At 47.2% G+C, this 23,645-nt stretch overlaps 1 protein-coding gene and 1 pseudogene across 1 annotated transcript; one reads left to right on the top strand and one right to left on the bottom strand.

Moving 5' to 3' along the window:
• Nucleotides 1–2,809: 2,809 nt before the first annotated feature.
• Nucleotides 2,810–4,145, top strand: LOC100082946 (olfactory receptor 14J1-like). The gene is made up of 3 exons (XM_007662900.3): nucleotides 2,810–3,387; nucleotides 3,475–3,623; nucleotides 4,078–4,145. Exons 1-3 carry the CDS (start codon nucleotides 2,810–2,812, stop codon nucleotides 4,143–4,145), a joined length of 795 nt encoding a protein of 264 aa, XP_007661090.3.
• On the bottom strand, nucleotides 6,285–7,226 carry ORNANAV1R-PS3066 (vomeronasal 1 receptor ornAnaV1R-ps3066 pseudogene; annotated as a pseudogene).

The raw sequence follows: 23,645 nt of genomic DNA, 5'->3' as shown, positions 1-23,645 counted from the left end.
TTGATTTGTTAGATGCTATTTGTTAAGCACTTACATTATCCCAGGCACTGTACTAAGCTCTGGGTAAGGTCCTTGAGGTCAGGGAAATGTACCTTGCTTCTGTTTAATTCTTCTAAGCTCATTGTAGGCAGGGAATGTGTCTACCAATCCTATTATATTGTACTCTCCCAAGTCTTTAGTACAGTGCTCTGCACACAGTAAACATAAATGATTGAGTGAGTGAGTGGACGTTGAAGGCCAGTGATTCATTGATTGATTAATATAGTTTCAAAGTTTTTGTTCCAAGCTGATTCAAAATGGGCCCCTGCTATATGCAGGAACAGAATGGGGGAAAATAGTCAAAGACAGAAAACTGATAAGGTTAACTATTTGCCATCCAATAACATATGGACAGAATGGTGACAGTCTTGTAATGATAATCACATTTGGTATAACATAATATTTGTTACACATTTACTTGCTTTATGTGTCGAACACTGGACTACATGCTGGGGTAGATACAAGATTATCAAAAACATGGAAACAATAATGACTTCTTGTAATGATAATAATAATCACATTTGTTATAATAGAATAATGATATTTCTTAAGCATTTACTATGTGTTAAGCACTGTACTAAGTGATGAGATAGATACAGTAGGTAGCTGGGGCAGATAGTGCTGGAGAAGCAGTGTGGTCTAGTGGATAGAACATGGGTCTGGGAATCAGAAGGATCGGGGTTCTAATCCCGGCTCTGCCACGTGTCTGCTGTGTGACCTTGGGTAAGTGTCACCTGTTGCCCGGGGATGGGTTCATTTGGGAATCGGCGCCGTGAGAGAGACCGGGGATGGAAAGGCTGGGTTTTATACAAAATTTATTCCGTGAGACAAATTGAATTATTTCATTATCTTGGACATGGTGAAATGAACCTCCCTTTTGGGAGGAATATGATTATTTAGTGATATTAGAGCTTCCCTATCAGGAGGAATATACTTATGTGTTACTCGCACGTGGTAAAACACCCAGATCCCAACCAGGAGGAATTCACTTATGGTTTGTTCGCATGTGGTGAGGTGACTAGTTCCCACCCACATTCACTTCCCACTTGGGATGAATACACTTAGGCCTTACCCACCCGTGGCAAAGCACCTAGCTTTCAGCCCCACGAGCATTCAGTGGGATGGGACACTCACCCATCCCACGACTCTTCACTTGGTGCAGGCAGAGTGGGCTTCTCAAGCTCTGGGCAGAGGTGACCCACAGCCGGCTGCTGCGAGTCTTGATACGCTGCACAGAAGGTCAGAGGCCACAGGTATTTATCACCTGTGCTCCTAGGCCACTCCAGCTTCTGGCCTCAGTTTATCCAATCTCCACTCTCCCCCCCTTCCTCCATACCTAATTTGATTGGCACGGGGGCGAAAGACACCTTCTGAATTCCTGGCTTGGGCTGTCAATCTAGCAGTTCTGGTTGTGGGAACGGTATCCCACCAGCACTTTTAAGTTCTGCCTTAATGGCTCAAGCAGTCATGAGATAGCATTTGACCTTGAGATGATGGGAATCCCGGGTTTACCTTGGGACAGCAAGTACTTCACTCCTCTGTGCCTCAGTTGCCTCATCTGTACAATGGGGATTAAGAATGTGAGCCCCATGTGAGACATGGACTGTGTATCTACTCCAGCGATAGTACAGTGCCTAGCACATAGTAAGCACTTAATAAGTAGAAAAAAAAAGGAAAATCAGGTCAGACTGTATTAGAATCTGATTTTCTTGTATCTATTCCAGCACTCAGTTCAGTGCTTGGAACATAGTAAAGACTTTACGAATTCCCCAGTTATTGCCATTATTTAGTACCACACTCTGCACACTGTAAGCAATCAATAAATACCATTGATTGTTTGATTCAGTGAGGGGTCAGGAGGATAGTTTGTCTTCCTTTAGCAACTTCCACAATTCCTCCTTCCCACTTCCTCTACATGTGGGGCTAGCTGCATGACTCTCACAGCTCATTATAGGTATATTGAGGTAAGTGAAACCCATGTCCACCAGGCCTAAAAGGTGATAATGGATAATAATGGCATTTGTTAAGTGCTGACTATGTGCCAGGCACTGTACTAAGCACTGAGGTACTGTACTAGATATCCTAGACATCAACTACTTGTATCGGGAGGCATTTTTTTTTTTTACTCTAAAACTAGTATTTAACTATTCTGGAAGTAAGTAGGTTTTCTAGGCAAGCAGCAAGGAAGAAATAAAATTCTTGGAACTAGATGGAGGAAGTTCTATTTTGCAAATATTGAGACAGGACAGTGGTACCTTTCTATGCTCCTTTTCAGTACGTGGTATTGCCTAGACCAAACAGCATGGCCTAGTGGAAAAAACATAAGCCTGAGAGTCAGAGGAGCTGGGTGCTAATCCTGACCTACCAATTACCTGTTGTGTGACCTCGGATAAGTCACTTAATTTCCCTGTGCCTCAGTTCTCTCATTTCCAAAAGGGGGTTGGAATACCTGTACTCCCTCCTACTTAGACTTTGAGCCCCAGGTGGGACCTGATTATCTTGAATCTACACCAGCACTAAGACTGTGCTTGACACATAGTAAGCACTTCATAAATACCACAATTATTATTATTATTATTGTTATTAGTGCTAGGACTCTGAGGCCAGAAGTATTACACTCTAGGAAACCAAGAAGAATAACTGGTTTATCACGAGAGTTATGGGAAGGATAAATTGAGAGGCACACTTTGTCAAGAACTCCTGTGCTCTCTTGCAGTTTTTGTCCACATGGGGACCTTTGTGACAACTGTTTTCAGACAGTCAATAAACTATGTCTTCTTTCTGTGTCACCAAACAGAAGTTTTCTCCAAACGTTCTTTTCACTCAGATGGCCAATGGCACGGAAGTGACAGAATTCCTCCTGCTAGGGTTCTTGGAGGTCCAGGAACTGCAGCTGGTCCACGCCACGCTGTTCCTCCTGATCTACCTGGCGGCCCTGACGGGAAATCTCTTCATCGTCGCCGTCACCACCCTCGACCGGCACCTCCACACCCCCATGTTCTTCTTTCTCAGGCACCTGTCTGTCCTCGACCTCTGCCTCATCTCCGTCACTGGCCCTAAATCTTTCTTCAATTCAGTGACCAACAACAACGCCATTTCTTTCCAGGGCTGCATTCTGCAAGTGTTTTTCTTTGTTTCGGCCGTTGTCTCTGAGGTGGCCCTGCTCACAGTGATGTCCTACGACCGCTACGCCGCCATCTGCCACCCCTTGCTCTACGAGATCATCATGAACAGAGGAGTTTGTGGGAAGATGGCGGCCACCTCCTGGCTCAGCGGGGGCCTCTCCGGCCTCATGCACACGGCCACCACCTTCTCTGAACCCTTCTCTGGGCCCAATGTGATCCACCAGTTCTTCTGAGACGTCCCCCAGCTTCTGAAGCTCTCTGGTCCCCAAGGAAACATAAGTGAATATTCACTCACTGTCCTGTCTGCCAGTTCCTTCACCATCTGTTTCTCATACATAACCGTCTCGTACATCCGCATCTTCTCGGCCGTGCTGAAGATGCCATCGGCAGAGGGCCGATCCAAAGCCTTCTCCACCTGCCTGCCCCATCTCATTGTCGTGACTTTCTTCATCTCCACGGGTGTTTCTGAATATCTAATTCCATCCTCCAATTGTCCAACAGGCCTAGACTTGCTTCTGTCCGTTTCCTATTCCATGGTACACCCGGCTCTGAACCCTGTCATCTACAGTTTGAGGAATCAGGCTGTGAAAGCTGCTCTAAGGAGGATGTTATGCCTGGAATAATAATAACTGTGGTACTTGTTAAGCACTTACAGTGTGTCAGGCACCGTACTGTGCGCCGGGGTGGATACAAGCAAATCGGGTTGGACACAGTCCCTGTGCCACGTGGGGCTCACAGTCTCATTCCCCATTTTACAGATGAGGTAACTGAGGCACAGAGAAGTGAAGGGACTTGCCCAAAGTCCCACAGTAAACTAGTGGCAGAGCTAGGAGTAGAACCCATGACCTTCTGACTCCCCAGCCCGTGCTCTATCCGCTATATCATACTGCTTCTCATAATGGTTCTCTAATAGAAAACGGTTCCCTAACAGAAAATGACCATTTCTTCTGGAAGAGGCCAATCATCCGTTCTGAGAGCTGAAAATTCTCTTGCCCCAAAGTGAGGAGAAATGGCATGTCTCCCCTACTACTTGGTTGGCACAAGAGTTTGTTTCCCTCTCCTCACTGTCCTGTCCCCATTCCCTGTTCTCCTCCTGCCCAGCTGTCCTCTAGAATGTAAACTCTTTGTGGTCAGGCATCATGTCTGTCAATTCTGTTTTACTGTGCTTTTCCCAACACTTGGTACAGCATTTGGAGAACAGTAAGTGCTCAGTAAATACTATTAATTGATTGATTATTTTTGTTGGGGATTTTTAGACTGATTGAGCGGTTACTTGATTGAAGATTGACTAACTGATTATTTCCCCTATCAGGAATCGATTTCAATGTCCATCTTCCCCTCTAGACTGTGAGCTCTTTGTGGGTGGGGATTGCATTGACCAACTCTGTTCTATTGTACTCTCCCAAGTGCTTGGTACAGTGCTCTGCACACAGTAAGCTCTCAATAAATACCAGTGATTGATTGACTAATTTCTGTAGACTGTAAGCTCATTGCAGGCAGAGTTGTTTACCAACTCTCTGGTACTGTAGTCTTCCAGGTTCTTAGTATAATTCTTTGGGCATAGTAAGCACTCAATAAAATATCACTGAGTGATAAGAACTGGTATCCCTGATGTTTGTAACATCTAACCCCTTGACCCACGCCATGGACCCCTGTGTGTCTCAAAAACACTTGCTTTTCTACTCCTCCTTTATTGAATCCTTTCACCTTTCACTCTCCATCACTTGTCTGCTATGTGACCTTGGACAAGCCATTTTACTTCTCTGGGCCTCAGTTCCCTCATCTGTAAAAGGGGGAATCAATATCTATCTCCCTCTTACTTAATATGTAATAATAATAATAATAATAATAATAATGGTATTTGTTAAGTGCTTACTATGTGCAAAGCACTGTTTTAAGCACTGGGGGGGATACAAGATGATCAAGTTGTCCCACGTGGAGTTCACAGTTTTAATCCCCATTCTAAGGATGAGGTAAATGAGGCACAGAGAAATTAAGTGACTTGACCAAAATTACACAGCTGACAAGTAGCAGAGCCGGGATTAGAACCCATGACCTCTGACTCCCAAGCCCGGGCTCTTTTCACTGAGCCACCCTGATTATGATCTTGTATCTACACCAGTGCTTAATATATAGTGAGTACTTGACAAATATCATTATTTTCTCAGACCTCTTTCAGAGTTGGAAATGCTGTGATGATGAAGACAATGATGATGATGATGATGATAATAGTAATTTGGGGGTAGGGGAGATTTGGAGGGATCAGAGGGATTGCTGGGTGAAATTATTAGGGGCAAAAAACACCTGAATCTAAAAAGTGCAAGGGCTCCAGACCGTCATATAAAGAGATTTACACTCCTCTACGGAGGGACATATAGAAATGGCACATCTAGGAGCCCCAGAATTTCATTCTCAAGAACAACATCCTTAATTCACCAACCCTTTCTGCTCCATGACTTTAGTAAAATTGTATTTGTTAAACATTTACTAGGTGACAAGCATTCTTCTAAACATTGGGTTAGATACAAGTTAATCAAGTCAGAGACACAATCCCTGCCCCACAAGGGCTCAAAGTCTAAGTATTGAATTTTACAGTTGACAAAACTGAGGCCCAGAGACATGGAATGACTTGCCCAAGCACATAGCAGACAAGTGGCAAAGTAGGGATTAGAACCCAAGTCTTCTGACTCTATCCCCCTCTATTCGATCCCTTGAACTCACTCGTTCCTTAATTCTGCACTGTAGCGCTGCCCACAGCTCCCTTATCACAAGAGACAGTATGTTCATCTTGTAATCTGAAAGTACTGAATTTGAGCACTGTTTTTTTTTTATGGCATTTGTTAAGTGCTTACTATGTACCAGATACTGTACTAAGTGCTGGGGTAGATACAAATTAATCAAGTTGGACACAGTCCATGTTCCATATGGGACACACAGGCTTACTCTCTATTTTGCAGATGAGGTACCTGAGGCACAGAGAAGTTAAGTGACTTGCCCAAGGCCACACAGCAGGCAAGTGGCAGAGCTGGAATTAGAACCCAGGTCCTTCTGACTTCCAGGTGTGTGCTCTCTCCACTAGGCCTTGCTACTACCTCAGGAAGGATCCCTTGGTATAAAAGACTATCCTGGGAAGAACATAGGTTCCTCACGGAGATGGAGCCTTGTCTTCCTCAAACGGACCTCCCAGAACTTGGCAAGCTTGGAGTTACTGCTTAGCAGAAAGAAGGAGCTGACGGTGGCATAGCTGCTGACCACAAACATATTGGCATTCAGGAGGGTGATGCTGTTCCTGAGGGAAGTCCCCAGAAACAGTGACAGTATGAAGTCCGTGCAGTAGAAGGCTACGAAGCAGCTGACCAGCAACAGAATGGTCTGGGTTGCTCTCATTTCTGGGGATTTCCAAGGAGGCGGGTGCTGGCCGTGGAGATGGCGGACCTTCCGGCTGTGTTGGAAGAGGAGGAAGACCATGGACCCACTGGAGTTTCCCATGATTCCCAAGGCGAGGACGTCACAGAGTGCCATAAGGAAGAGGAACAGCCCTACGAGGCTGCTGATGGGCTTGATGGAACAGTAGTCATCACTGAATCTGGGCTGGCAGCTGGTCACATTGGGAGAATAGGAGGTTGATGTCCACGATCAAGTTGAGGAGCCACAGGAGGATAAGGATTAGGAGGATATTCTTCTGAACCTGGGCTTTTAGCTGGGCTCAGAGAGAGGAACTCGGGCTGATGATCACGGCCTGAACCATACTCAGGAGGCCGGTGGTACAGATGGAGAGGCCTCTGGTCACCCGGTACACCTACGCGAACGTCTTATATCCGATGTCCATCTGCAGAAGCTGCAGACGTTGAGCTGATGCTGACACAGTGACCACTCTGGTAAGGAGCATTGGAGTGTGGACCAGGGCCAGGTGGACGATGACCAGGTCTGTGGGTTTTGGCCTGGGTTCCAGGAGGATCATGGAAACGTGGAGAGTGATGGGGAAGGAGTTCCCATGACCCCTGCTCCGGTCTGGAAGAGAAAGCAGATGCCCTGGACCACCTCATTGGAGAAAGTGAGCATTCTCACTTCTCGGGGTTTGTAGGTAGAGTCTTAAGAGGAACAGAATATGTAAAGGAAAGTAAGAGACCCTGTGCAATGGTCACCAGGAAAAATCTGACAGAACCCAGAATCCAACAGAACCCAGGGCACAGGGCTGAAGCATTTCCAACTCTCCCTCAATCGAACATATTTACTGAGTGCTTACTGTGTGCAGAGAATGCTACTAAGCACTTGGGAGAGTGATAATAGTAATGATAATCATGTATTTGTTAAGCACTTACTATGTGCTAAGTACTGTTCTAAGCACTAGGGTAGATACAAGGTAATCAGGTTGTCCCACATGGGGCTCATAGTCTTCATCCCCATTTTACAGATGAGGTTACTGAGGCATAGAGAAGTTAAGTGGATTGCACAAGGTCACACAGCAGTCAAGTGGCAGAGATGGAATTAGAACCTACAACGTCTGACTCCCAAGCCCATGCTCTTTCCACTAAGTCATGCAGAGTTGATAGACGTGGTCCCTACAGTGAGGGACACCATAAGCACTCAATAAATACAATTGCCACTTGTCCTCTGCTGACCTTGGACAATGAATCAGAGTCAGCATTAGAACCCAGATCCCATGACTCCTAGACCCAGCTCTATCCACTAGCTGTTTCTCGTCTTCATGTCTCCCTCCATCTCCAGTCTCAGATTCTGAGGCAGAAAAAAATCACTCACTGGGCTAGTGTATACTGGAGGTATGTGGACATGTCTGACCCAGCAGAGTCCGCTGGTTAGTGAGTTGAGACGATAGTTATAAAGAAAGATTTCATGAGCTCATCTCCCTCTAGGGTTGCCATTGTTCTGTTATCAGTAGGAGTCTGACAATGTCAGGTAGGAGCAGAGAGTGGGGAGTCCCTAGTGGTGATAAACCACTTGTTTCCTCATGGCAAAACAGCCAGGAGCAGCTGGGCCCTAACTTTTCTCTGAACTTCAGGTAGCTCCAAATCTGAGTCTGCCAGCATGGAGCTGTTAAATGAAGGATGGCTATCTGGAACCCAGAAGAGCAAAGGGAAAGAGACGGTAAAAATAATAAAAATTGTATTTGTTAAGCATTGCCAAGTGTTGAGCTAGATGCAAGATAATCGGGTTCCACATGGGATTCACAGTCTAAATCCCCATTTTGCAGATGAGGGATCTGAGGCACAGAGAAGTTACGTGACTTGCCCAGTCACGCAGCGGAAGTGTTGCGGAGCTGGGATTAGAACCCAGATCCTTCTGACTCCTAGGCCCGTACTGTTTCCACTCGGCTATCGATCAGTTAGGTTTATTGAGTGCTTACTGTGTGCAGAGCCCTGTACTAAGCACTTGGGAGAGTGCAATAATAATAATAATAATTATAGCACTTGTTAAGCACTTACTATGTGCCAAGCACTATTCTAAGCACTGGGATAGATACAAGGTAATCAGGTTGGACACAGTCCCTGTCCCACATGGGCCTCACAGTCTTAATACCCATTTTACAAATGAGGTAACTGAGCCACAGAGAACTTAAGTGACTTGCCCAGGGTTGCACAGCAGACAAGTGTCAGAGCCAGGATTAGATCCCAGGTCCTTCTGACTCTCAGGTCCATGGTCTATGCACTAGGCCATGCTGCTTCTCTTCAACAGAGTCAATAGACATGTTCCCTGCCCACAAGGACCTTACAGTCCAGTGGGGGAGATAGACATTTATGAATCGATCAGCGGTGTTTACTGAGTGCTTACTGTGTGCAGAGTACTGCCCTAAGCACTTGGGAGAGTACAATATAACAGCGTTGGTAGATGTGTTCCCAGCCCACAAGGAGTTTACAATCTAGAGGGGTAGACAGACATTAATCAGTTAACAAGGTATTTATTGAGCACTTACTATGTGGAAAGCACTGCAGAAAGCTTTTGGGAGTGCACAATACAATAAAATTGTATTCCACTCTTTACACTGCCTCAAATTGTTGCAATTGAGGAAGAATGGTGGAAATAGAGAAACATTATTTATTGAGCATCGATTGGGTCCTGTTCACTATATTATGTCTTAGTATTATGTCTTAGTTACTGCATAACAAATATAATAATAGTATCATTATTATTATTACTATTATTATATTTGTTATGCAGTTACTGTGTGCTGAGCACTGTTCTAAGCAGTGGGATAGATATAACATTATCTAGTTGGACAGAAACCCTGTCCCGAATGGGATTTATAGTCCAGTTGGGAGTGAGTGGGATTTAATCCCCATTTTACAGATTCATTCCTTAATTCCTTAATTCATTTAATTGTATTTATTGAATGCTTGCTGTGTGCAGAGCACTGTACTAAGCGATTGGGAGAGTACAATAGAACAGTAGAACAGACACATTCCTTGCCCACCACGATCTTACGGTCTAGAGGGGGAGACGGACATTAAAATAAATAAATTACAGATGAGGAAACTGAGAGAGAGGGGATCAATTCACCCAGAATTGAGGTTGACAGAGAAAATCCTCCTCGGTGCAGCCTTCATGTCCCGGTTCCTCAGGCTGTAGATGAGGGGGTTCAGGGTTGAGGGGGCACCACTGTGTAGAAAACGGACACCAACAGGCCCAGCGTCGAGGGAGAGTCTGAGGGAGGCTTTAAATATGCAAAACCGGCAGTGAAGACAAAAACATTCATCACGGCGAGGTGAGGCAGGCAGGTGGAGAAGGCTTTGGCCTGACCTTCAGTGGACGGGAGCATCAGCAGGATGGAGAAGATGCGGAAGTAAGAGGTGATGATAGCTACAATGGAGAAGGAACCAAAGCCAATACCAATAGCCACGCTGACATCGATGACAAGGTGTGTTTTGGAGCAAGAAATCTTCAGCAGGGAGGGGACGTCACAGAAGAACTGCTGGATCGTGTTGGACTTGCAGAAGCTTAACGTGAATGTCCCGGCTGAGTACATCACCCCAAACAGCCCCCCACTAAGCCAGGAGGTGGCCACCATCTTCCCACAGGCCCCTCGGTTCATGATGATATCATAGCACAGGGAGCGGCAGATGGCAGCATAGCGGTCATAGGACATCACCATGAGGACACACATCTCTGAACCCATAAAAAAAATCACACCCAAGACTTGTGTCACACAGCCCCAATAATAGATTGAGTGTAAGTCAGTCAGGGAGGTGACGATGGACTTACGGTGACAGAGATCAGGCAGAGGTCGATGAAGGACAGGTTCCTGAGGAAGAAGTACATTGGGGTGTGGAGGCACTGGTCGAGGGCGGTAGTGGTGATGATGAGGAGAGTCCCTGTCAGGGCCGCCAGGTAGACCAGGAGGAACAGCACGGCATGGACCAGCTGCAGCTCCCGGACTTCCGAGAACTCCATGAGGAGGAATCCCGTCAGCGTGGTGAGGTTAGCCATGTGGTCCACGGTCTGCCTGAGGGTATCAAGAAAGAGATCGTGAAACATCCAGAGCAAACGTGGTCAGAAGGATGGTTTTGTTGGTCTTCAAGTGAGCATAGGGTCTCCGCCTTGAGGCCTGTTGCTCATCTTAGACTCACACACCAGGCAGCCCTCCTCCCTCTGGTCTGGAACTCCATCCCCATGTACATATGCCAGACCACCACTCTCCCCACCTTCAAAGCCTTATTAAAGTCACATCTCCTACCAGAGGCCTTCCCAGATTAAGCCCTCTTTTCTCCAGCTCCCACTCCCTTCTGCATCATCTATGCGCATGAATCTGTGATCTTTGGACATCTGATGTCCTCCCCACCCTCAGCCCCACAGCACTTAATAATAATAATAATGTTGGTATTTGTTAAGCGCTTACTATGTGCCGAGCACTGTTCTAAGCACTGGGGTAGACATAGGGGAATCAGGTTGTCCCACGTGGGGCTCACAGTTTTCATCCCCATTTTACAGATGAGGGAACTGAGGCACAGAGAAGTTAAGTGACTTGCCCACAGTCACACAGCCGACAAGTGGCAGAGCTGGGATTCGAACTCATGAGCCCTGACTCCAAAGCCCGTGCTCTTTCCACTGAGCCACGCTGCTTCTATGTATTATAAATTCTCTTTGTATTAACGTCTTGCTCCTCCTCTAGACCTGTCCACTCACTCTGTTGCATTGTAGTCTCCCAAATGTTTCGTACAGTGCTCTGCACACAATAAGCACTCAATAAATACCACCAATGATAATTGATGATGGATTGTTTTGGCATCGTTGCCCCAAGAACCTCCAATGGTTACCCATAGTTTCTACATCAAGCAGAAAGTCCAAGAAAAAACCCATGCCTGGTAGTCAGAGGACCTGGCTTCTAATTCTGCCTCTGCCACTTGTCTGCTGTGGGACCTTGGGCAAGTCACTTCACTTCTCTGTGCCTCAGATACCTCATCTGTGAAATGGGGATTAAGACTATGAGCCCCATGAGGGACATGGACTGTGTCCAACCTGATTATCTTCACCCCAGGGCTTAGTATAGTATCTGGCACACAGTAAGCACTTAACTATTATTAAAAAGAAAAAAAGAGAGTGGGGAGAGGGGGAGAGAAAGAGGGAAATGGAACTGAAAATGGGTTATCTTCTGTCCCCATCTCCCCACCCATTATTCTTCACGGGCTGCTCCCAAACTTTCATTCTTCTTTCTTTCCAAGGTCCCCATCTAATTATGTCACTCTCAGCTCTCCCACCTTTGAACCCCTAGCTGAAATCCCCAAGATATCATATAAGGCTCACAGGCAAGGAGGTTACACAATTAGCCAGAACATGGGCAAAGGGTTTTTTGTGGTTTGGTTTTGTTATTTTTTATGACATTTGTCAAGCACCATACTAAGTGCTGAGGCAAATACAGGATCATAAGATCCCACATGGAGCTAACAGTCTAAGTAGGAGGGAGAACAAGTATTGAGTCCCCATTTTACAGTTGAGGAGCCTGAGGCCTAGAGAAGGTAAGTGACTTTTTATTGTATTTGTTTAGTGCTTATTGGTGCCAGGCACTGTACTAAGTGCTGGGGTAGATATATGTAGTCTGGTTAGATGCAGTATATGTCCCACATGGGGCTCACAATCTTGATCCCCATTTGACAGACGAGGTAACTGAGACACAGAGCAGTGAAGTGATTTGCCCAAAGTCACAGAGCAGACAAGTGGTTGAACTGGGATCAGAACCCAGGGCCTTCTGACACCCAGCCCTGTACTATATCCACTAGGCCATGCTGCTTCTCCAAGGTCACACAACAAGGTTACACAAAAGTTCACTCAGGTCACACTTCCATGTGCCCAAGGTCACAAACAGGGAAGTGGCAGAGTCGGAATTAGAACCCACATTCGCTGGCTCCCAGGCCCATGATCTTTCCACCAGACCACGCTGCTTCACAGATGTTATATTTAATCACCCAGGTTCCTCTCCAGGAATGGGACATAATTCACTATAAATACTAAGTTACATCAAACATTGAATCTTTTTCATCCCTTCACGCATGAAAACAATTCAGGTTAAATGTGTTTCATTAAAAGCATATAAGTGAGAATTGTCCCGTGGAGGATCAAAGAGTCATTTAGGGAATAGGAACAGGACCAGGGTTAGTCATAATAATGTTGGTATTTGTTAAGCGTGAAGAGCACTATTCTAAGTGCTGGGGTAGACACAGGGGAATCTGGTTGTCCCACGTGGGGCTCACAGTCTTAATTCTCATTTTACTGATGAGGTAACTGAGGCACAGAGAAGTTAAGTGACTTGCCTTCCTAGGAATAGATTACCAAAGCATCCTGGGAGGAAGTGATGCTCAGGGAATGAACAGAAGTCTCATTCTGTGCAGAGAAGCAGTATGGCCTAGTGAGAAGCAATGTGTCCTATTGATATTTCTAAACATTACAATGTGGATTTTTGAGAGTTTTGATCCCTAGTTATGAAACAAGCAAATAAGGCAAAGACTACTCTATTGAGTGGGGATATAGCAGCAAGGACCAGTGGATAGAACACGGGACTAGGAATCAGAAGACCTGGGTTCTAATCCCGGCTCTGTTTGTCTGCTAAAGGACCTTGTACAAGTCACTTCACTTCTCTATGCCTCAGTTACCTCATCTGTAAATTGAGGATTAGACTGTGAGCCCTATGTGGGACAGGGACTGTGTCAAACCCAATTATATCATATCTACCCCAATACTTAGTACAGTGCCTGATATACAGTAAGCACCATCTCCACTTTACAGAACACTGTAGCAAGCACCTGGGAGAGTACAACAAACTTTGAAGAAGACACAAAGAGAAAGTTCAGAGACACAAACGATGTGAGATAGAGAAATAGATGTGGAGACATTTTGAAACACACAGAGACCAAGAAAGACAAGGGAAATGTGGCAGAGAAGGGGTCAGAGAAACAGAGTTTGAGAAAGAACCACCATGAAGCAATCAATCCATCGATCAACCATATTGATTGAGTGCTTACTGTGTGCACTCAATAAATAATAAACAGTAATAATAATAAATCATGTACTCAATAATGAATAAGTACTTGGGGGCAGAGCTACTGAGGTTCACAGATGGTTCACACCTATAAAGGCAAAGACCATCAGATGGAAAAATAGAAAGAGAAAGAAAAGAGGAAGGAGGTGAGCAAGACAAGGTAAAGAGGAAGGGAAAGAGAAAGACAGTAAGAAGCAAGAGGAAAAGAGGGGGAAAGAGAGCAGGAGAAGGAGAGAGAGAGGGTGATAGGATAGACGAGGAAACAAGAAGAAAAGAGAGGAGAGAGGGAGAGAAGAGATCAGTGACTGACAAGATACCTATATATAACTTTCTGTACACTAAATCAATATATTAATTGGGCACTTACTGTTTGCAGGAGCACTGTATTAAGCACTTTAGGAGAGTACAATCGGTCAATCGATGGCATTTATTGAATACTTACTGTCTGCAGACCACTATACTAAGTTCTTCTCCCTTATTTAAACTCACTGGGAAAGACTTGGGATGAGGGTTTAAACTCTATAATCCTTTATATTCTATAATAATAATAATAGTAATCTATAACCCCCAGATGGTAAGATCACTGTGAGCAGGGAACGTGTCTACCCACTCTGTTGTATTATAACCCTCTAAAGCTCTCAGTACAGTGCTCGGGGCACACAGTAAATGCTTAATAAATACTCCTGATTGATTGATTGAGGGTGCCGATCCCTGCTGGTCCCAAATATTCACATTTCCATTAGTCTCCCAGCTGTTCCTGGCTCTACTGAGATGCTCTAGTGTATAGGCATAATCTTCTGCTCCCTCTCTCCTCCTGCACGAAGGCTTGAAATACTTTCCTGCCGACTCTGGCAATCTCCTCTGACAAAGCTCTAGCTGTTCCTTGGAGGATTCCCAGAGGGCATCTAACGGGAGTTCTGCCTGGGAGTTGCATTTCTTGGAAGTCCATCCAATCTTTAATAATAATAATAATAATAATAATGGTATTTTTTAAGCACTTACTATGTGCCAAGCTCTGTTCTAAGCTCTGGGGGAGGTACAAGTTTATCAGATTGTCCCAAGTGGAGTTCACAGTCTTAATCCCCATTTTACTGATGAGGTAACTGAGGCATAGAGAAGTTAAGTGACTTCTCCAAAGTCACACAGCTGACAAGTGGCAGAGCCAGGATTAGAACCCACGATCCCTGACTCCCAAGCCCATGCTATTTCCACTAAGCCATGCTGCTCCTGCAGACCCTGAAGTCCTGCAGAGAGGAGGTCCAGACCCTCTGGGAGCCTCCATGTTGGGACCTGCCCAATGTGATACTGGTTTACCTGACATGATACTCTTTAGACTGTAAACTCATTGTGGGCAGGGAATGTGTCTGTTAATTGTTGTATTGTGCTCTCCCAAGCACTTAGTACAGTGCTTTGCACATGGTAAGTGCTCAGTAAATACCATCAATTGATTTATAATAATAATAATATTATTGTTATTCTTCATATTATATATTATTATTAGATTACTTAATTCGATTGATGTCTGTGCTCCTCTTTAGACTGTAAGCTCATTGTGGGCAGGGAATGTGTCTACCAACTCTGTTATATTGCACTCTCCCAAGAGCTCAGTACTGTGCTCTGCACACAGTAAGTGCTCAATAAATATAAATAAGATTGACTGATTGACTGATCTCTCTTACGAATCGTGGCAGGAGAGCTTGCATATGCTGATGAAGCTTGGAGCTATGCCATGTACGGTTCCCATAATAAAGAAGTCTAAGCTGAAAAGTCAACAAAGTCAATTCACCTGTGCTGGGCAGCAGAGGCATGGGAAAGAATCAAAGGTGAATGATCGAGGGATCAAAATGTTGTTCAAAGACAACAGCAGAGTCTCAGGTTTTTCACTGCGCAAAAGATGGCAATGAAAAACCACTTCTATATCTTTACCAAGGATATGTAAACACATGACAGAACGACTTTATGGTAGAAGATAGGATGTTCTGGAGAGGGAGTGTCCATGGAGTTGCTTTGGATCAGGAATAATTCGACAGCATTTGAAGAAGAAGAAGATTGGCTGATTAGTTTCAGCCTCTTTGCTCACCCGCTTACCTTTCTTTGCTGGACACTGTGGGATTTAGCTTCATTTCATTTGAGGCTTGCGAGAGGCTGAAATAATGTGATCTCTCCTACCTTTTCCTTCACCAATATTCATTCATTCATTTGTGTATTCAATGAGTGCTTACTACTACTACTACTAATAATAATAATGTTGGTATTTGTTAAGCGCTTACTATGTGCCAAGCACTGTTCTAAGCACTGGGGTAGACACAGGGGAATCAGCTTGTCCCATGTGGGGCTCACAGTCTTACTCCCCATTTTACAGATGAGGTAACTGAGGCACAGAGAAGTTAAGTGACTTGCCCAAAGTCACACAGCTGACAAGTGGCCGAGCCGGGATTCGAACCCATGAACTCTGACTCCAAAGCCCGTGCTCTTTCCACGGAGCCATGCTGCTTAACAATAATAATAATAATAACAGGCACTTACTGTGTGTCAAACACTGTTCTAAGTCCCTGTCCCTCATACAGCTCACAGTCTTAATCTCCATTATATAGATGAAGTCACTGAGGCACAGAGAAGTGAAGTGACTTGCCCAAAGTCACACAGCAGACAAATAGCAGAGCTGGGATTAGAACCCAGGTCCTTCTGATTCCCAGGCCTTTGCTCTATGTAAACAGACACATTTCCTTCCCAAGGAGAGCTTATTAATAATAATAGCAATAATAATAATGTACTCAGAAGTGGCAAATAAAGAAGCAGTGAGGACTAGTGGGTAGAGCATGCGGGCTGAGAGTCAGAATGACCTGGGTTCTAATACCAGCTCTGCCACTTATCTGCTGTGTGACCCTGGGCAAATCACTTCATTTCTCCGTGCCTCAGTTACCTCATCTGTAAAATAGGATTAAGACTGTGAGCCCCATGTGGGCCAGGGCCTCTGTCCAACCCGATTTGCTTGTAACCATCCCAGAGCTTAGTACAGTGCCTGGCACATAATAAGCACTTAACAAATGCCATTAGTAGTAGTAGTAATAATAATAATAATGATAATAAATTTGGACATCACAAAAACTAGCCCATACAGGACAGGGACTGTGTCCAATCTGATTAGCTTGTATCTACCCCAAAGCATAGTACAGTGCCTGGCACATAGTAAGTGTTTAACAAAGTCTATTAAAAAAAAAAACAAAACTCAAAACTAGGTCCACACAAAAGAAAGGAAAGGGGAACTCAGGAAAAGAATCACTCCTAAATAACCCTCACTGGGAGAAGGTTATTTAGTGGAGGTATTGAAGTCTTTAAAACTATTTACTTGGAACCCAATCAAAGAGAGAATCAACCAATCAGTTTTATTTACTGAGTGCTTTCTGTGTGGATAGCACTGCACAGAATGCTTGGTATAGTACAACAGAGTTGGTAGACACATTCCCTGCCCAAAAGGAACTCAGTCTAGAGAAGGAGACAGGCATTAATATAAATAGATTATAGATACATACATAAGTGCTGTGGGGCTGAGGATGGGGGGAACATCAAGTGCTTAAAGTGCTTAAAGTTCTAAGTGCATAGGTATAACAAAATGGAAAGGGAGTAGTGGGGAAGAGGGCATATTGGGGGAGGCCTCTTGGAGGAGATGTGATTTTAATGAGAGAAGGGTTGGAAAAGACGAAGCAGGAAGCAAGGTAGATGGAAAAAGAGGCCCTCAACTATCTGGGTGCTCAATGCCTGTTCTCCCTCTTATTTAGAGTGTGAGCCCCATGTGGGACCCCACTGCTTAGTACAGTGCTTAGCACATAATAAGCACTTAATAAATATTATTCATTGAGCACACTGCTTCCCAGTAGACACTCAAGCAATTCGACTGATCGATTGATATTATTTGCCTTCAAGCCAGAACCTGCCAGAGCCTGCATCATTCTCTCCCCCTCACTTCTCTCACTCCCCTCACCCCAGATCCTCTCAGTTTGGGCATTTGGGCTGGGGGATTTTGAGGGTTGACATCACCTTCCCTCTCCCCTGGTGATTGTTTCCACTGCAGTGTCCCCTGGGTCTATGCAGAGATGCATTGTGGGCTGACTCCAGGGGATTTCAGCACCCTTGTTCCTAAAGGTTTCTGGATGATAAATCCCAAGGTTTCCCCCATGTACCGTGACACCCTTGCCCATGCAGAGACGTAGAGGTTGTCCTTCTGATAAGTCACTCATTTAGAGGGGGACCAGAGGCTCCCAGCATTTACACAGTAGCAGCAGCAGAGAGAGGTAACTCAAACATTTCTGATTTGGGTCACTCCAATCGCTCCCTTCCCTTCTCTCCCCAGTCCCCACAGTCTCTTCAGTGCTCTCTCTCCTCTTGGCAGAGGGAGAACAGGACTTCAGGAAAGTGAGAGATGGAAGAATCTGGATCTTCCAGCAGGTTAGACTGAGGCCACAGATATGGGTATGAGACCCAATTGATCTAATCCCAGTTTTGCCACTGACAGACTGGGTGACCTTGGGCAAGTCACATACACTCTGCCCCTCTATTTTCTGATCTTTAATATGGGGATGACACCTACTTGCCCTACTTCTTAGACTAGGTGCCCCAAGTACAACAGGGATGGTGTCTGATATAATAATACTTGTGGGATTCGTTAAGGGTTTACTATGTGCCTGAGACTGTACTAAGCAGTGGGGTAGTTACAATATAATTCGGGTAGATACAGAGTAATTGGGTTGGGCACAGCCTCTGTCCCTCATGGGGCTCACAGTCTTAATCCTCATTTTACAGATGAAGGAATTGAGGTACTGTAACAGCACATGCCGTCGAGTTGCCCAGATTCTGGAAAAGGAAGCAGACCACGCCAGTCAGGTTTAGTGAGATCTATATAAAAGTGGTTTATTTGGGGAAGTTACTTACGGGACAGCCCTGGGTGGCGGCAGGGCACAGGAGAAACACCACACCCCGCCTGACCAGAGCCACACCTTTATATGCCACATGACATCAAAACAAAAGCAAAACAGTTTAGATAAGGTGTTTACCAGCTAGATCTGCACATGTCCAGGGCGCATACCATACTCGCGAAAACACAGCCTTGGCCTTGAAACTCTGGTGGGTCAGAGCCGGGGCACAACATCCCCTACACTCCACCCCTTCTGACCCACTCATACAATCGTAGCCCGATAGTCTTCCGCAGAGGTCCCTGAGCAGTTCACAAGGGGCTTCACCATCAGGGAGGCGATGTGTGTCCCACAAAAGTTGACACATTGGAGGTACATACCACAACAACAATATGCACCCATGCAAGTGAGGAGCAGGATACCTCCCGCGCAGAGGACATAAAGCATGTAACGCCTCCAGCCCACTCCCCATGCCGGCAACCACTTGTCAGTGCTGTCCTGGGGGGCAGAAAGGTGCTCTATTTCCCACCGGATGTGCTCTAAATAATGAGTCACATTACCCTCTTCATCTGGAATGTATACACAGCATGTGGTACGTACTTTAGCACAGGTTCCCCCTTGGGCCACAGTTAGAATGTCGAGGGCCATGCGGTTCTGTAACACTACCTTTCGCATATGTGCCACCTCGATGTTAAGGAGGGACAGACCGTGGTAACTATCATTTATAGCAGCTTGCATATAAGCGTTCAAAGCTTCTACTTGCATCATTACTAATTCTAGACTTATCCCGGGAGTAAATACGTTTAGGAGGTGGTTATACCAGTGAAATACCTCCCTGGTCCAACGAGCCCATACAAGGGGCAGGTTTGAAACTGCGGCTGGCAGGTGCCTATGTACCTGCCCTTGGGAAAAACGCATCCTATGGTGCAATCGGCCCACCCAACCTGCAGGTAGTCATGGCCACAGATACGGTCCGCAGCTCCACTGTGTCCCGTTTGGGGCCAAATGGACCAAGGTCGACCTCAGACATGTTCTTTGAGCCGGGCCAATGTGCACCATTCACCTGCCAGGTGTAGTTGCACAGCGACCGGGGGGGGGGGGGTGTCCAACCCACCCGCAAGGGAGGCATGGGGCAACGGGGTGAGCCTGCTACACTTAAACACCGTACCGGGTCCTCCTGCTGTTCCCAATAGAGCGTGGCAGAGGCAGCTAATTGCCCAGACCCCGCTGTCACCCACATCCGACCCATCCAGAGCTGGTAAGTGTCCAAATTCCGAGTGGTGTTGAGCAGGTCTTGGGTTCGCAGCCGAGTCTTGGTACGGGTCGGGCCGCTGCTGAAGGTGTGATTGTGTCCGGGTCCTCGGCTCTCCACTGGCCACAGGCTGGCAGCCACCATTCTGTCCCAGGCTTGCACCACAGTCCAGTCGGTCCCACGCAGAGGGGATACCCACCACGGGATACCTGAAACACTGGACACTGGCAGGTGGGCACACACCCAACAATCAGACTGGTTCATCACAGAGGCCATGGTGCTTGCCCAGTGAAGAAAGACGTTCCCTGTAGCCGGCACAAGTCCAGCCACAAGGAGTGCTAAGCTTAAGGGCGAAAAGGCAACATGTTAGATGGAACCCGAATGGGGCAGTCTTCTCCGTCTATCAGGATTTGTTGTCAGAATTGCTTCGATTGCCATGTCCACAGGGGGAGCTGACTGGTGCAACAGGGCGTATGCTGACTTATCCCCCTTAGGGGCTGTATTGATGGCCTGCAGTGCTTCGGGCAACACTTTGGTCCACCCTTTGAGTGAGGGGTGACCCAGCAGAGGCTGTGAATGGTAGCATTTTGATTAGCTTTCCCACAAGGGAATGCCTGTAGAAGTCCAGTGCCTTGTCCACACAAGTAAAGGCATATTTCTGCCATTCACTAATCGGGAGGGGCCCCATGTAATCAACTCGCCAGGTCTGAGTAGGTGTATCACAGCGGTAGATATGGCCCAAGCCCCTGGGGACAGCTCTAGGTCTCAGGCTAGAGCACACCAGACATAGAGAAGCAGCGTGGCTCAGTGGAAAGAGCACGGGCTTTGGAGTCAGAGGTCATGGGTACGAATCCCTGCTCGGCCACATGTCAGCTGTGTGACTTTGGGCAAGTCACTTAACTTCTCGGTGCCTCAGTTACCTCATCTGTAAAATGGGGATTAAGACTGTGAGCCCCACGTGGGACAACCTGATTCCCCTGTGTCTACCCCAGCGCTTAGAACAGTGCTCGGCACATAGTAAGCGCTTAACAAATACCAACATTATTATTATTATTATTATTAACTGCTTCTTCCAGCGCACCGAGAGTGAGCGGTAAGCCTGTGCATTCCGCCATCCCGCTTTGGCTCTTCTATGTCTACTACGACGGTGGACCCAGTCTGCCATTTCTCTCGGCTAGAGGGCACTGTAATGTGCATCTGGGCAATAGCATCCGCCTCCTGATTACCAGGGGGTGTTGTATTACAGTGTACTGGGACATGATACACCATGAGATCATCTGTGGCAGTGGCTATCTGGGCCCAAATTTCGCTCCACATATCTGCTCCCCACAAGGGCTTACTCCCGATCGACCAGGCCTCACGCTTCCACTGTTCCATCCACATAGTAAAACCTCGATACACTGCTCAGCCGTCTGTACAAAGAGATAAGGGTAATGGCTCGTGGGTAAGAACCAGCCTGGCGGCACGCAACTCACCCCACTGACTACTCTTACCATCCCCCTCTTCCAACCACACGATATCAGTGCAGGGTTGTACGGCTACAGCTGACCAACGCGGGGGCTTACCTCTAGATGACCCATCAGTATACCATGCCATCTCAGGAATAGTCCCTATACCCTCATGGACCCGAGGTGGAGACTCTATATCCCCTGGAGTGGGTGGCACCTCCGGGTCTACAAACCGCACGGGCCCCAGTAGGCGTTGTAATTCCACGGAGGGGGGCTGCGTGATAATGGTCCTCTTTATTGTAAATATGCATGCCATTTTAACAGCATCTGTGCCTGAGTTACGGCTGATGAAGGACGTCCAAATAAGGCATGCACCCAACCAGCTATGGGGCAGGTTGTGTGCACGGTGACTTCGGTAGCCCCAGTCAAGGGCTCTACATGTTGTAAGGCCAGGTATATGGCATTCAACTGCTTCCCAATGGCAGTATACCGTCCCTTGGCCCCCTTCCGTACCTGTGACCAGAACCTAAGGGGATACGGCACTCCGGGCTGGTATACGATAGGGCCCAACCCATGCCAGCATCATCGACATGGGCACCCAGAGATAATGGGACTCCGGGCATACAGGTGCCTAAGGCCTGTATTTGCGCTACCGGCACTTCAACCTTCTCAAATGCTTGCTGTTGTGTAGTCCCCCAGTCCCACTGGGCTCCCCTCTTTGCCAGTCAATACAGGGGACGGGAGGTTTGCGCTAGATGAGGGACGAAGCTCCATCAGAATTCCACTAAGCCTAAGAACGTTTATACCTCTTTGACAGTTGTAGGGATCGGATATTGTTGTATTTTATCAATGACAACCCGTACCATCACCCGCGTCTTATCGGACTAGACAACCCCCAGACTCTTGATCGATGTTCCGGGCCCTTGGATTTGGTCCAGGTTTTACCTCCCACCCTCGAGTTCGCAGGTGTGCCGCGAGGGCGCTCGATACATCCTGTAAACACAGAAGTGCTGTCCGCAGTTAGCATGATGTCAACAATATAACACACCCAGGGTGCGTCACTATGGAATGGGAATCTTTCCAAATCTCTGGCCACCAATTTATGGCAAATGGTGGGGCTATGGCCATTTCCTTGGGATAGAACTTGGAAAGTCCATTGTCACTCTTCCCACGTGAAGGCAAACTGGTCCTGAAACCCGGGGTCTAAGGGTACGGCTGTTCCGGGTCCAGTGGAAAACAAAACACATCACCATGGATTAAGGTACATTCTGCCCCGGTATCCACCAGGGCTAGGACCCGCTGCTTAGTGGTGCGGGGCAAGTAAATCACCATCTCTGCATGGGAGCCTCAGGTCTCCCACCAGAGCCTTCACTTGGGGAAAGACCATGGGTCCACCCCTAGGGGAGGGACTGGGCTAAGAACCAGCCCCCCTCCGCCTCCACCCCCAGGGGTGGGGCTGGGATAAGAACCAGCCCTCCTCCAACACCACCCCTAGGGGAGGGGCTGGGGCGAGAACCAGCCCTCCTCCGCCACCTACCCCTCTTCTACCATCGCGGGGGGCGGGGAGGAGCCGGGGCAGGGACGAATCGAAGGGTCGACACTGCTGTGGCGGGCGTAGCCCCGTTGTGCCCAGCTCACTATGACTACATCAGGTTGTTGATCAATCCTTTCTCGCGGGGTTCCCGCACGAAGGAGATGTCTCCACCGCTGTGTAGGGCTGACCCTCCCCCCTCCCCCACCCCCTCCCGCTTTGGGGTAGGTCCTGGGGCCTGTCGGTCCATCCCGCGGACGGGCCCATCCCGGCTCTCCTCCCGTCCGCTCCACCTCGCCTACATCCGCCCCACAATCTCGTTGACGCACTCACTAGCCAGGCGGCTAGAGTCTCTCGCCCCTTCTGTTGAAACGGAGAGGCAAGCTCTATCAACTCTGCCGGGGCGTAATCCCAAACGGTTACATTCTCCTCCGTGCTATTCCGATCCCTTCCCCCATCGTCAGCAACGCGCTGTCCCTCAAACCTCCGCGTCACGATAGGGCGTGCCCTCGTCGGGCACAGACCAGAGTAGGGTCGGCCACCCTCCCCAGTTACTCTCACTTCGTCTTCTTCCTCCGTGTCCTCACTGTCCGCCTCCCAAGGTTTCCAGGCCTTTGCATCCCACCCTGGGGGCGCATTAATCATGCACACTCTCGGGCGAGGCATCCTATGGCCTCCTAACCACACAAACCTACATGCTAAATTCCCTCGTTTTCTCCCCTGCTCTTCCAGCCTCTTTGATAACTCGGAGGCTAGCAGAGTAGTTGACGTACTCACATCCCATTCCCGTGCTAATTCGTCTCGCTTCTGAGCTATTTCACTTTCTAGTGCAATCATCCAGGCCTCTGCCCGCA

Source organism: Ornithorhynchus anatinus, unplaced genomic scaffold (genome assembly GCF_004115215.2).
Source record: "Ornithorhynchus anatinus isolate Pmale09 unplaced genomic scaffold, mOrnAna1.pri.v4 scaffold_177_arrow_ctg1, whole genome shotgun sequence".
NCBI lineage: Eukaryota > Metazoa > Chordata > Mammalia > Monotremata > Ornithorhynchidae > Ornithorhynchus > Ornithorhynchus anatinus.
Note: the sequence above shows the minus strand (reverse complement) of the source record. Positions and strands in the feature narration are given on the sequence as shown.